Genomic DNA, 13,833 nt, shown 5'->3' on the forward strand with positions numbered 1-13,833 from the left:
CAAAGAATGTCTTCTAGAATAAACTGTCTAAAAATGTGTGCTGTGAATGTGCTGAGTGAGTGAGTTAACATGCTTTACTAATCACTACTGTTCGTAAAATGCACATTTTGCCAGAAGGAATGTCATTAGCTTTGTAAATATTTGATCATAAGCAAAGGTAAATAAAAATTTAACCAGACTGTGCAAAGTTAAGGGATCACTAGAGTGATGCCAATACCCAAACTGAATGATAATTCAGCCTTAAGAAGTAGAGCTGTCTCAGTCTGGAACAAAGTTGTGGATCAAAAGACTGATGTCGGAATCCCTCGAGCCATGCTGGGTAAAAACTGTCAACTGCCCCAAGGTCTGGCTGCATCCAGATACTCCCCGGAGCTTCCCGCTACCCTGCCCCTGCCCCACCCACTCCACTGAGACCCAACAGCCCAGTCGACTGGGCAAGAAATTCTGAGTCCAACATCTCAACCTACTGAAATAGGAAGGAATTACCCCCTACAGGGGACCAGTTTGTCCACTGGTTGCTCTCTGTCCCCTTCTCTCTGTTTCTGTGTGCTACTCTGCCCAAACCTACTGTGGTTTTGATGGGCAGCAGATAGAGAAGGCTTGGCAACATTTAATTCCCAGTTGAGAGTGTGGACATGGGATTGAGGCAGAGAGGAGAATACAAGACACTTCAGTTGCAGACTGACAGTTTTCCGCCATACACAAAGTCTTTGTGTGTGTGTGTGTGTGTGTGTGTGTGTGTGTGTGTGTGTGTGTGTGTGTGTGTGTGTGTGTGTGTGTGTGTGTGTGTGTGTGTGTGTGTGTGTGTGTGTGTGTGTGTGTCTGTCTGTGCATGTGTGGTGTGTGTGGTGTGTGTCTGTCTGTGCATGTGTGGTGTGTGCTTGCACATGTACCAGCATGTCAACATAGACTGTAAGATGCATGGACATTATGGCCATGCTTTTCTAGGGTCTGTTAAGTCAAAGGCTATCAAAAGGATGCTTTAGATTTTGTGTTTTAGCTTTGATCTTTGACGAGCCGTAAGCTGCTTTGGTCAAGAAAATATTGATTTGGCCATAGATGTTTGGGTGGAGCAGAGACAAGCTATTGTCAACCCATACATCTGCTGGTGATACACTGGGGGGTTAATTAGGCTCACAGTGAAAGGACAAGATCTTGCCAAATGCACTTTATATGCAATTTCCCTTTGTCACAAGTCGGTTTTTACACCACCTGTTTGGTAATTTTCTCTCTCCAAACCGGCTGGTCTGCACGGGCATGGTGGAAGAAACACAAAGTGCAATGTTACAGTTTAATTTTGATGCCCATTTTGGCAAGAAAACACCTTCATTTTAAAATCTGCAAGTAACACCTCTTTCACAGCTTGTTGGCAGGAGCATTAGCACTCACACCTTTCCAAAATCACTCAGCCCCTTTCATTTATGTCATGTCCTTTCAATTTGCTACACGCTTTTCATTGCACATGCAGACAAGAGCTTAATACTATGTAATTTCTGAACCTCAAACTGCAAAACTAATACACAGAGATTCCAAATTTAGCAATACAGTCATTTGGAGTGCTGCTGCTGTTCTCAGGATATGTGTGTGTGTCTGTGTGTCTAAAGTACTTTTACACTGAGTGTTCAGATTGACCAACTTGTCTTCATGTCTCAATATTTGCCGTGGTGGGTTCTGTACATGGATGTGTAACGTGTGTTTAATTCCCTATGACCACTGTGCATCCTCCTTTCTAAACAGGAAGGGCCTATGTCAATATCCTAAAGTTTATGAAGAAATGTATCTGTGTAGACATGTTATAACAAATATGAACTGAATCTAGCACAGTCCTGCACTTACACAGTTCCTACAAAACTCGACAGAACTGATTTGATACTCTGTTATCCCAATATCACTTTTGTTTCCTCCCACTTAGTCCAGTTAGCACAGCATACTGACATTTCTCCATAATTCTGCTACTTTGAACACATCCCTGGTGCCTGGACACCTTCAGAATTATTTCAGTGAAACAGTTGTAAAACACTAACCAGCAAACTACATGATTTTGTTTGTGTCTATAACTCTTATTTTCTATTATGGAATCATTCAAACACATGCATCTTTGTCACAAAAAGCAATTCTGAATTTTGTTTCTTTTATAAATTATTGTTCTACAATTGAGTGATAATAGGACCGTGGTGTCTACAGAGAGTGCAGACGTAGTAGGATTCTTTTTTCCTTTTTTTAGCGGTGTCAAGTGCAAGGATGTTCAGTAAAGAGCTGAGTTTTTAGTCTTTTCTTAAAGACTGAGAGGAGCTCTGCAGATTGAACAGTTTGGTAACTCGTTCCATCACCATTAAACCACAGAGGAGAAGAGTCAAGCTATGGACCGGCCCTGTTGTAGTGGTTGGATCAGGAGCCTGTTGTTGGCCGAGTGTAGTGAGCAGGAGGGAGTGCTGATCTGAATGACAGCGTTCAGGTAGGAGGGAGCTGTTTTCATCATAGTTTTGAATGCAAGTGTCAGAGTTTTGAATTTTATGTGGGCAGGAAGTCAGTGAAGTGATCTGAACAGTGAGGTGATATGTGGTGTTTGTAGCTGGTTGAAAACCAGACATGCTTCTGCATTCTGGATCATCTGCAGAGGGTTGACCATGCATGAAGGGAAGCCTGTCAGTAAGGAGATGCAGTAGTCGATGTGTGGTATTACGAGAGCCTGTACCAGGAGCTGTGCTGCATGTTCAGACAGGAAGGGTCTGATCTTCCTGATGTTGTACAGGGAGAATGAACATGACCGAACAACAGAGGCCACGTGAGCCTTGAAGGTTAGTTGGTCATCGATCGTGACAGCCAAGTTTCTGGCAGACTTTGTGGGTTTGAGTTGGGTTAATTCAAGCTGGGATTATTATTATTTGGTTCAATATCTCTAGACCATTTGTACCCCAACTTGATAGTTTTGGTAACCATCCCCAAGCTTCTGGAAACTTTCTGGTTCTATCCTTAACCACTTCTCTTGGATGATGTAGTTCAACAAAATTTGATGGCTTTGTGACACAGACTTGTTTGTTCAGCACAGTCCACAAGTTTTTGATGTGGTTAAGTCAAGACTTTAGGGACCTTAATTCTAGCCTGATTTAGCCATTTCTTTACCACTTGCTGTGGTGTATTTGGGGTCGCTGTCTTGTTGGGACACCCAAATGCATTCAAGACCCACCCTTCTGGCTTCTTTGATAGATTTATTGTAGGTCCTCTGAAAAATTACAAAGTCTGCTGGATCAGAAATATACATAAAGCAACTTAAATCATCAGTTTTGGTGATGTAGAAACTGTGTTAATCAAAGTTTCCTAGTGGTATGACATCTAAACTGTGTGTAATTATGATTGACTGATTTCTCTGAGTCAATTTAAATGTAGCTGATGAGATACACTTGCAAGCTCAGCCAGATACAGAGGGTCCTTGACTTGCGTCAGAATTCCATTCCTACAGCACGGTGCAAGTCGATTTTCACCATAAGTCGAAACTCACATTCTCCTACGCGTCCCCTGTGTATAGCACAATCCAATGTGACATACAACCAGCAAATGCAAACAAAGCCATCTTCCTCTTATAGCGCCACATGATGACGTATTTGTCCACCCCACTCACCAACTAGTTCCACGTAACCAGTTCCAATGTAATGACGAAACGCCGTAGGTTGAGGACATCGTAAACCGAGGCCCTACTGTATATTACGATGGGAAAGTCTGATGACCTCAGCAAAGATCTGAAAAAGAAACTCATCTACTTGAACAAGTTAGGAAAATCACTTGGACCAATTTCAAGGCTTCAGATCCTAAAATCATCTGTGCAAACAACTGTTTGTAGAAAATATAGTGAGCTCAAAAAATGTGGTATTTGGCCACAATGACCAGAAACATGTTTGGAGGTGAGAAAGTCAGGTCTTTTAACTGGAACTGGTGCTTTACACAAAGTAAATGGAATAATGAAGAAGGAGTACTATCTCCACATTCTTCACAAAAACCTGAAATCATCAGCCAGAAGGTAGGGTCTTGGACACAGTCAGGTGTTCCAACATCCACAAACACACAACAGAAATGGTAAAGAAATGGCTAGGTCAGGCCTGAAACTTTGAACAAACATTCAGCGTACTATGAATGAGCCGTACAAATACTGTCCATTCGACTGACTGATTTTTGTATGATGTGATTGGTAGGTCCTGATCATTCACATACACACAAACGTTTTTCCTGTTTCAAGTAAGCTTGTTTAAAGCCCAGGCTAAGAATGAAGTACAGCATGTTAAGGAAATAGGCTGCATCGAGAAACACAGACTGGGTTGAAGAAATAGACTTTTCCACTCCAATGATCTCTCTAGCTTCTGTGCTAGCAAGAGACACCCATGGGAGAGAAAAAGTGACAGACTGAGGTGGGGTGAGAGGCATATGTGTATGTGTGGTATTTCATGTGTATTTGCCGATAATAAGTGAACCACAATGGAAGAGGACAATCATTACTGAACAGGAGTCCACGGCTGTATGTGTCCGCTGTTGATGAGTGCTCTGTGAATATCTGGTCTGTTCATTCTAATTAAAATGTCTGCCGTGACTGTGCTGGTGAGGATCACAGTGCTTGTATGCCACTAATGTTGTTGACCGCGTTTTATCCACCTGTTTTTTTATCCATGTGAAACTGTTTATTTAAATCTGTGGCACTGCATGTGCTGGAGGGGGTAATAGGGGCAAGAGAGAGAAGAATAAGTCGAACTGGGATGCACCAATTTTGATGTCGCATGCATTTGCTGCTGTTCATAAGCTGATTTGTGTTTATGTTTTTTCAATGGCTTTATTGAACAGATGCTCCCTCAGTTATTACATGAACATATAGACAGATTGACAGGAAAAAATAAACAACAAAATGCATTGCTTGGGTTCCTTGTGACCGCAAGCAAATGCTTTGGGTTTCTGGTTGTTGGTTTCTATGGATGCTTTGAATTGTAATTTAGTTGACCAGATCATTGGAAGTTCTTACTGATCCTTTCAGTCACATGGTGCCTGAGTGAGTAAGGTGCATGGGGCAACGGTTTAAAGCTATTTTAGGTTGCTTCTTTCACTGCCACCTGTGCTGTGTGAGCAAGCACATTGTCCTGGGGCAATAATGGCACAACTCAGATATTAAATAGCTTACCTAACAATAATATTTCAATTTTTAATTGTAAATAATCAGTCTTATAATCGGAAGTCATAAATTCAGATTTCATACATCTCCAGTTCCCATACAAGGAGTTACATGGTAGCACAGGTGATAATTATGCACAAAACATTTATTCACTACTGCTACAACAAATAGTAGCACAGCAATGACACAAACATATCAAACATGATATGTTTATCTTGTATGCTTCTTGAAGTAATGGATTGTGTAAACACATATATATCATGGTATTTCATTATATGTGGTCGCAGACTTCTAGTACAATTGAGAGTACAAGCATACAGTCAGGTACATAAATATTTGATCATTGATACAGTTTTCAGCCTTTGGGTTCTGTACTTCACCACAATGGATTTGAAATGAAACAATCCAGATGTGCTTCAGGTGCAGACTTTCAACTTTAATTAAGAGGGTATTTACATCCAAATCAAGTGAATGGTGTAGAAATTACAACACATGGGGCGGCTGTGGCTCAGGTGGTAGAGCGGGTCGTCCAATGATCGAAAGGTCGGCGTTTCGATTCCCGCTCTGTCCTAGTCATGTGCTGTTGTGTCCTTGGGCAAGACACTTTACCCACCTGGCCTCCAGTGCTGCTACTCACACTGGAGTATGAATGCGTGTGAATGTTGGTGGTGGTCGGAGGGGCCGTAGGCGCAGATTGTCAGCCACGCTTCCGTCAGTCTGCCCCAGGGCAGCTGTGGCTACAAATGTAGTTTACCATCGCTGAGTGAGAATGTGTGAGTGAATGAATAATGGATTCATTGTGAAGCGCTTTGAGTGCCTTGAAAAGCGCTATATAAATCTAATCCATTATTATTATTATTATTTTAGATGTGCCCTAAACCATTTTAAGCCACCAAAAGTATTTGAGGGACAAGACTTTTGAAACACATCTGATTAGGAGTTTGTCTGTGTCTTCTTGTGATGGTGACAAATGGAGCAGAGGATGTTTGTCTCTGATCAGTGTGTCTATGCATCCTTCACACACACTCAGATTCCAAGGTGTTTTCTTCAATACTTGTCCTGATGTAAATGTCTTGAATTATTGAGTCCAGATTTTGGGACACTAATCGGGGGGATGTTAGAGTTTCAGAAATTTAGGTTTTAAAACTGTTCAGTTCTTTCCTCTGTATCAAGTACTAGGTTTTAGGAGGAGAAACATTTCTAGAAGTCATCACAAGGAATACAATTCTTTGCTGTGAGTGGGTCATTGACACCTGTTGTTGTCCTGACGTGAGAATTGATTGTTTTTTGGTTGTAAACATCCCACCAGGTCCTACACGGATGCAGGGAAGGAATGTTTCTTGTGAATCAAACCCTTTCTTACCTGCCTTCAAATGGTCTCCTTTCCCAAATTTACTGCTGTGAGAAAGGATACTGGAGTTTCGTGTGTTTGATTCTGGAAGGCATCCAGCAGTAAACCTGTTGTTTTGCTCCTTTGTACGCCACACAAGAAGTGTAGCTGACATTTGGACAACAGCACAGAAACAGTTTTGACCAATGAAAAGGCTTCTTTAGAATGGTTGAAAACTTCTAGACCCTACATAACATTCGTGCCACCGGTCTGATATTACAATCTGCCCAGGTACTCAGATACAATTACCTTCTCAACATGTCTCTCAATTTACCATCAGTTATTTAACTGGACAGTTTCTGAGTAGGTTTCCCACTAATCGTCAGCTTAGCAGCTCGATCCCCAGTTTGTGTCCATAGGCAACCCAGACTTACTCCTGATGGTAGAAGACCACCTCACATAGCACCTTTGCTGCCATTGGTGTGCGAGTGTGTATGGTATGTTAGTGGTTAATGAGAAACATATTGTAAAGTGCTTTGTAGAACTAGCTTAGGTTAAAAGTCACTATACAAGTGAAGACCAATTCATACTATGTTGTTGTAATCCTTGATCACCACAGAATATGGGCACACGTCACCTTTTCTCTATTATCAACTTTGGTTCAAGAGATATGGTGCAAATACATCATTTCATTGTAGCACAAAGTACAACAGCTAGCCTGGCTGCTACAAGATTTCCAGAAATTTTCAGGGCCTCTAACTGTGAAAATGTTATCAAGTTTTAACTTTCATAACATGAAACATGTCATTGAACATGTCACCTTCAATTTAGCACAAATCACCTAGACTATATCAATCATTTGTGACATTTCACAAACATTACAGGCCCATGGACCACTGTGGAGGCTTTTAGCAGCGTATGTTACCTGTTGACATGTAACTACATCAGCACTTCTTATATGTGTGAGAATTCAAAAACTGTCTGTGAATAATGAAAGTCTCTTGTCTCTTCTTTCCTCTCTCCCCTCCTCAGTCTCTATGGCAGACACATGCAGGCAAACCCAGAACCTCCGAAAAAGAACAACGATAAGAGCAAGAAGATCAGCCGCAAACCACTGACTGCAAAGAACAAATGAAGAGAGAATAGAAGACGACAACCAAAACTGCTTCGAAGCCAAACTCACTGCATCTGCATTTTTTCTTCTGCTTTTCTGTTTATTAAAAAAAACATTTATAGTTACATTTAAATATGCAAATATGTGTTTCTGCATGTATAGTTTTAAGTTTTGTTTGAATTCAGCCCATGTGGATTTTTTTTAATCCTTATTAACTGGTGAGTCTTTGTATGTGTCATGTTTTCTTCCAGGGCCTGAACAGAGACTTAACTACTGGTAATGACTGCATATGGACCAGACCAAAGCAAAGTTCAAATTTTACTACAGTGCCTTCCTTAGGAAGTTGTTTTATATGTGGTGGCCCCAGAGAGCAAACAAAGATTTTCAATTTGGAGGACAATAATAGAAGTCCAACAAAGTGACAGAGTAAACTGGCAGATATCAAAGGCCAACAATGAATTTCAGTGGGTCTGGCTTCCTCCGGAAAGAAGTCTTGCACCCAGTAGTTTAGGGGATAGATAATGTTAGGTAAAGGAGCTATATGTAAGTATTTTAGTTTATAACATATTGCTACTTTGTACCTCCTGAGCTCATTTCACAGAGAATAGAAAAACAGCTACATTACATTTGTGCTACTATCCAGTGAAAACACAGTCAGCAGGTACAGAGTGATACATTACATTCATTCTAAAGCTTGACACTTCCTATGCCTCTTTGGTGCTGTTGCTCACCTTTTCTGACTGCATCGTCTCTGACCATCCGAATATGGAATATTAATGTCAAATCTGGCAAGTTTATATAATCACACACAGCAGAATTGTGGAGAATTTACCTTTGAACACTACGTGGTGTTCAAAGGTAAATTCACAAAAATATACAGAATCTATTTCTCAATCAGTGCCAAAACTCAGAGCTGGACAAGATAGTAATGCTATTTTATTACAACTAATTCTAATGGGTAGTTGCTTAAAATCTGAATCGCTAAATGGTGCAAAATGTGGCTAAATAACATTGTACGCTACTTAGCATATTCCTGACATCATTCCACATATTAGCATTCTGCTTAGTGTAATCTGGTGTCAGCCACTCCATCAATGTGCTTCTCTCCTACCCTCTGTGCTCACACATACTAGTTTTTAACACAGATAAATTCCCAATAAAGCTGTTCTCATTTGTATGTGAGTAAGAAAGAGTGATGGGTAAAAATGCAACATATAAGAATAGAACAGATGCAGAGAGAGGTGTGCCAGTGGCTGTTATTTCTTATTTTAATAATTTGACATTTGTTATATTAAAATTGTTGCCTATAGTATGTCTCAGTCGAGATGGAGAGAATCTCACCTCTCTGCTGCTACCTCATTTCACCATTTAATTAGATTCTAACCTGGAAAAGAATTTCGTCCCTGCAGACACTCAGAATGCTTCCCTGATGCTGCTGTTATGTTCTGGCTGTCCCTCCTCTCCAACACATTGTTGTGGTTCCAGCTTCTACCCGATACCACATTTCTAATATGCAGGAAATGATGGTTACAGATACGTTGTTGCTGTACTTCACTCACTTTAATTACCATCCTCTTATACACCGCTTTGTCTTTGTATTTCCTCAGTAGCACACCCCTTCTCTCTACTGAGAAACAGAAAAAGCTGTTCTGCTCTATATATACTGTGTAACTCAACTAAGAAAAGAGGTGCAAGTGGGAAATTCGAGGCACACCATCAAATGAATGTCAGCACACCAGCTATAATGGAGGTATATTGTCTATAACAGGCTGGTGGGCTGGTGGACACCACAGGCATTTGAGCAGGATAGTGGAATACTCTTCACTGTCAACAAAACGGAGCTTCTGAGCATCTATTTCAGATACGGTTGCTAGTATTTATTCATAAGAGTGAGCAAGCAGGCTCAGTGACACCTGCATTCATTCCACTGATGAACACTTTAAGCCTCAGTTAAACTATTCTTAAGTTTCAATCTGTGCCTTCAGTTTCACATTCTCTTATTTTTCAATGCTTTGCTATGCATTCATCACATTTTAGCATTTTGCAAAAATAATGAATGTAATCCATTTTTTAAATGCATTTTGCTTTTATTGCAGGTCAAAAACGTAGAAAGATATTTGTGGTCTTTCCAGTGAACATATCGAATAAAACAGTCACAAGGAATTCTGTTTTGTTATTAATTTTAGATTAATAGCCTACGTAACCACTTTCTCCATAAGTGTGGGGTAATTGTGGGCATCTCTGTCAGTTAATGTCGTGTCTGAGCTAGTTGCAACTCTTACTCATTCAGACATGAGTCTGACACGATTGGAAGTCATCAGATTAATGGAAAGGAATGTACACTGATCAGGTATAACATCATGAGCACCTGCCTAATAATGTGTTGGTCCTCTTTTGCTGTCAAAACAGCCCTGACCCATCGAGGCATGGACTCCACTAGACCCTGAAGGTGTGCTGTGGTATCTGGACTCCTCTAGATCCTGAAGGTGTGCTGTGGTATCTGGACTCCTCTAGACCCTGAAGGTGTGCTGTGGTATCTGGACTCCACTAGACCCCTGAAGGTGTGCTGTGGTATCTGGACTCCACTAGACCCTGAAGGTGTGCTGTGGTATCTGGCACCAAGATGTTAGCAGCAGATCCTTTAAATCCTGGAAGCTGCAAGATGGGGCCTCCATGGATCGGACTTGTTTGTCCAGCACATCCCTCAGATGCTCTATTAGATTGAGATCTGGGAAATTTGGAGGCAAAGTCAACACCTCAAACTGGTTGTTTTGCTCCTCAAACCATTCCTGAACCATTTCTGCTTTGTGGCATGGTGCATTATCCTGCTGAAAGAGGCCACAGCCATCAGGGAATACCGTTTCCATGAAAGCATGTACATCAGCCCTATTCAATTAGCGGCCCGCGGGCCACATGCGGCCCGAAAGCAACCGTCGAGTGGCCCTAAAGCAACTGCCGAGTGATTGGGACTTGGGTCCGAGAAAAACAGAAAAACATCTTTCAGTAACACTGACAAGTTCTTACAAAAATTCCAACATTATTGCAAACATTGAATGCAACACTTACCGTAACCTAGCAACTAACCCACAATGCATTGTGTTGAGGAGACGCGTTTGAAAAGTTAACATTAGCGGTTCTATACAGGCGAAAATAGCAGCGTGTCTTTTTCTATCCTGAAACGACAAATCGGAGAGGAAAACCGTCGGTTTAATCCTGCGTGGACTGACAAGTATTTATTTATTTACCACCAAGTCCGAACGCCAAACCAATGCGTTTACTCTGCAACGAGTGCTTTGCAGCGCTGAAAGATTATCATGTCCGAAGACACCACATTGAAAAAACATGCCGCGTTTCGGACAAACTTTCCCGAGGGATGTCATGAGAGAGCGGCTATAATTCAGAGTTTGACTGCATCTTACAACCGGAGCTGTACTACAATGAAGCGGACCTGCACAGCTCAGGAAAGGGCCACGAAAAAGAGGCCGTTCACAGACTCAGAAACTGTGAAGGACTGCATGTTGGCTGTCGTGGATGAAGTTTTAACGGACGATAAAGTTAAGACGAGCGTGACATCTGCTATCAAACAGCTCTGACACGTCAAACATTCTCGCCACAGATGTCTTCGAGACATGGTAAGTGCAACAAAGCAGCGTGCTGTAGCAGACACTAAAGGTAGTTTTATGTATTTATGTGACTATTTTATGGTCACTTATTAGAAGTTTAATATTTAAGAAAGACATTTTGTTTTGACAGTTATTTCACTTAGTTGCACTTTATTATGCACTTTATTGTCAGCTTTATTTCGTTTCAAAGGGATAGTAACTATCACTGTGCCTACTGTTTATTTTTTTGATTATATGCACTGAAGATGTGACTGTCTCAGATGAGACCAAATATGGGCAGGGACAAACTCTGTTTTTTGTTATTTCAAAAGAAGAAAAATGTCTCAAGTTCTGAAAAGTTACTGTTAAGCAAGTTACTTTTTAATGCACTTTGAGATGTGACCAAAACAAAAGATGGTGTTTCTAATCTGCACTTAGTTTTTATGTTCATATGCACCTTAACATGTGCTTATATTTACCTATCAAAATGTGTTGAAGTTGTGTGTTTGAAATGTAAAATTTAAAGAAGCAGTATTTCAGCACAGGTTTAGTTTAAGTACTGCTCTTCTATTGTGTTTATGTCCTTTTGGGTGTGGCAATACGTTTATAAACATCCAGTGTGTTTGTTATCTGATCTGTTTGTGTTTATTTTAAATGGTTAACTTTGCTCACTGTCTGCTAAAAACATCCGGCCCAGCTCATGTTCTTAGTCTGAAAATCCGGCCCGAGTCAATTTTTAATTGAATAGCCCTGATGTAGGGGGTCTGCAACAGTTCTTAGGTAGGTGGTTTATGTCAAAATAAAATCCTCATGGATGGAGGACCCAAGGTTTCCCAGCAGAACATTGCCCAAAGCATCACACTGCCTCTGTCGGCTTGCCTTCTTACACGCTTCATGATGCAAATTTTTTATCTGAGCAATTTTAAAGTTTTGTTGCATTTTGTTCGATACACAACACCCTGGGGCTTTAATCCAGAAAAAAAACAATACTGTACTACATAACCAATTGTTTTTGTTTTTTTAAATATCCCAGTTTCAATATGTAATCCCATCCAATAGCTGAAATCTATTCATCCTTCTATACTTCCATCTAGGTGAGGCTAGGGGCTAAACATAACAACAGGCCAAAGATGGCAGCAGAAACATTAGGATGACAGCAAAATAAGAGAGAAAAAATACAAGGAGTGAGCAGGTTCTCTGCAGATAAATACACCATCATACTCTTGCAGTGGGTCCTAAGTGAAGATTTTTGCAAATTCCAGAGAAGAGTTCATGAGCCAATACATTTTTTGTTTGTTTCTTTATGATGTGTCATAATATACCTTTATCAATGATCATTTCAGTCAATGTTTACTGAAGATAGCATTAAGAAAACCACACAGATGAATTATATGTATATGCATGTTGTTCATGCTGTTCTGTTTTTCTGTCTGTTTGCTGTCAGCAAGATTATGCAAAGACTGAATTTCATCAAACCTGGTGGAGCATGGAGGAGGGAACCATGTGCTAAATTTTAGTGTGGAGCTGAATCACTTCATTTTTAATATATAGGGCAATGGCCTCAATGAAAGATACATGGCTTAATTTCCCTTCTAGTTTGATATGATTTTGGGAGAAGCTTTTTATTTGTAAGGGCTTTAGGTGGATTTCATGAGAATAGGAAACCGGTAAGAATTTTCTGGAAGGTTGGGCATACACAAAGGTCAGTGAAGATTTAACACAATGGTAGTCTTGATTTAAGACCTCTACTTGTCTCAGGCAGAGCTGGAAGTAATGGCACATGACTAATCCTTTCTTACCTTTCAGCTGAACACTACCCTGGAATGCACCGTTACCAAACTGAATATTGGTCAGCTTTGAAAAAATAAAAATGTGTCATGAACCCTCCACCAGCTATCACCTGCACCCTACTGCTCCACTCTGCTGGCATTTTCCTCCTCCAACCCTTTCGGGGCATGTTGTTCTTTTTTTGTTCTTGCTTCATCTCAATTCATCTCACACTTTTCCAAGGACACAATGGGTCCCAGGCTAACTAAAGCCCATTGATTTTCACGAGGTGATTTATAGGTGGCGTGTGTGTTAGGGCAGGCTTGATTGTCTCAGGGAGGCTGCACAGTGCCACTTTAATGAGGGTGGTGACACAGGATGGAGAAGGAAGCACCATGCCCAACACAGGAGAAGCTGCAATTACATAGCTGCTTTACGTAATGACACACACACACACACACACACACACGTGTGTGTGTGTCATAAATGTCACTTGATCCTGAAAGTAGTTTCAGTTTATGACAATTTTTAATTCAATTTTTGTTTGCTGCTGGGGAAATTCTCCTTATGTATTTAGAGAGCAAACATTTACTGCTGGAAGTTAAAGCAACCTGGGACTGAGACATAGGAGGCATGCAAAAAAAAAACAACAAAAAGCAAAACAACAAACAACATGTACTCAGATTGACTTCTATTTTTGCATATTTGTCATACGTAAATGTTAGTTCATCAAACTTTTTTTAGTATTAGACAGAGATAACACATAAAACACAAAACACAGTTTTAAAATGATGAAACCTTAATGACCCCTGTGAAAAAGTAATTGCCCCCCCTAAACCTTATAACTGGTTGGGCCACCCTTGGCAACAAC

General features: G+C 40.6%; 1 protein-coding gene across 1 annotated transcript in view; it reads left to right on the forward strand.

Annotated features, from left to right (window-relative positions):
* The window catches only part of rsu1 (Ras suppressor protein 1), a 45,378-nt gene extending 35,622 nt beyond the window's left edge, over window positions 1-9,756 (forward strand). Inside the window, exon 9 of the mRNA XM_023299989.3 lies at window positions 7,512-9,756. Within this exon, the coding sequence (XP_023155757.1) occupies window positions 7,512-7,614 (103 nt within the window). The 3' untranslated portion in view covers window positions 7,615-9,756. The remainder of the gene's footprint in view (window positions 1-7,511) is intronic.
* The last annotated feature ends 4,077 nt before the right edge of the window (window positions 9,757-13,833 follow it).

The sequence above is a fragment of the Amphiprion ocellaris genome, chromosome 22 (genome assembly GCF_022539595.1).
Source record: "Amphiprion ocellaris isolate individual 3 ecotype Okinawa chromosome 22, ASM2253959v1, whole genome shotgun sequence".
In the NCBI taxonomy this organism is placed as follows: Eukaryota; Metazoa; Chordata; class Actinopteri; family Pomacentridae; genus Amphiprion; species Amphiprion ocellaris.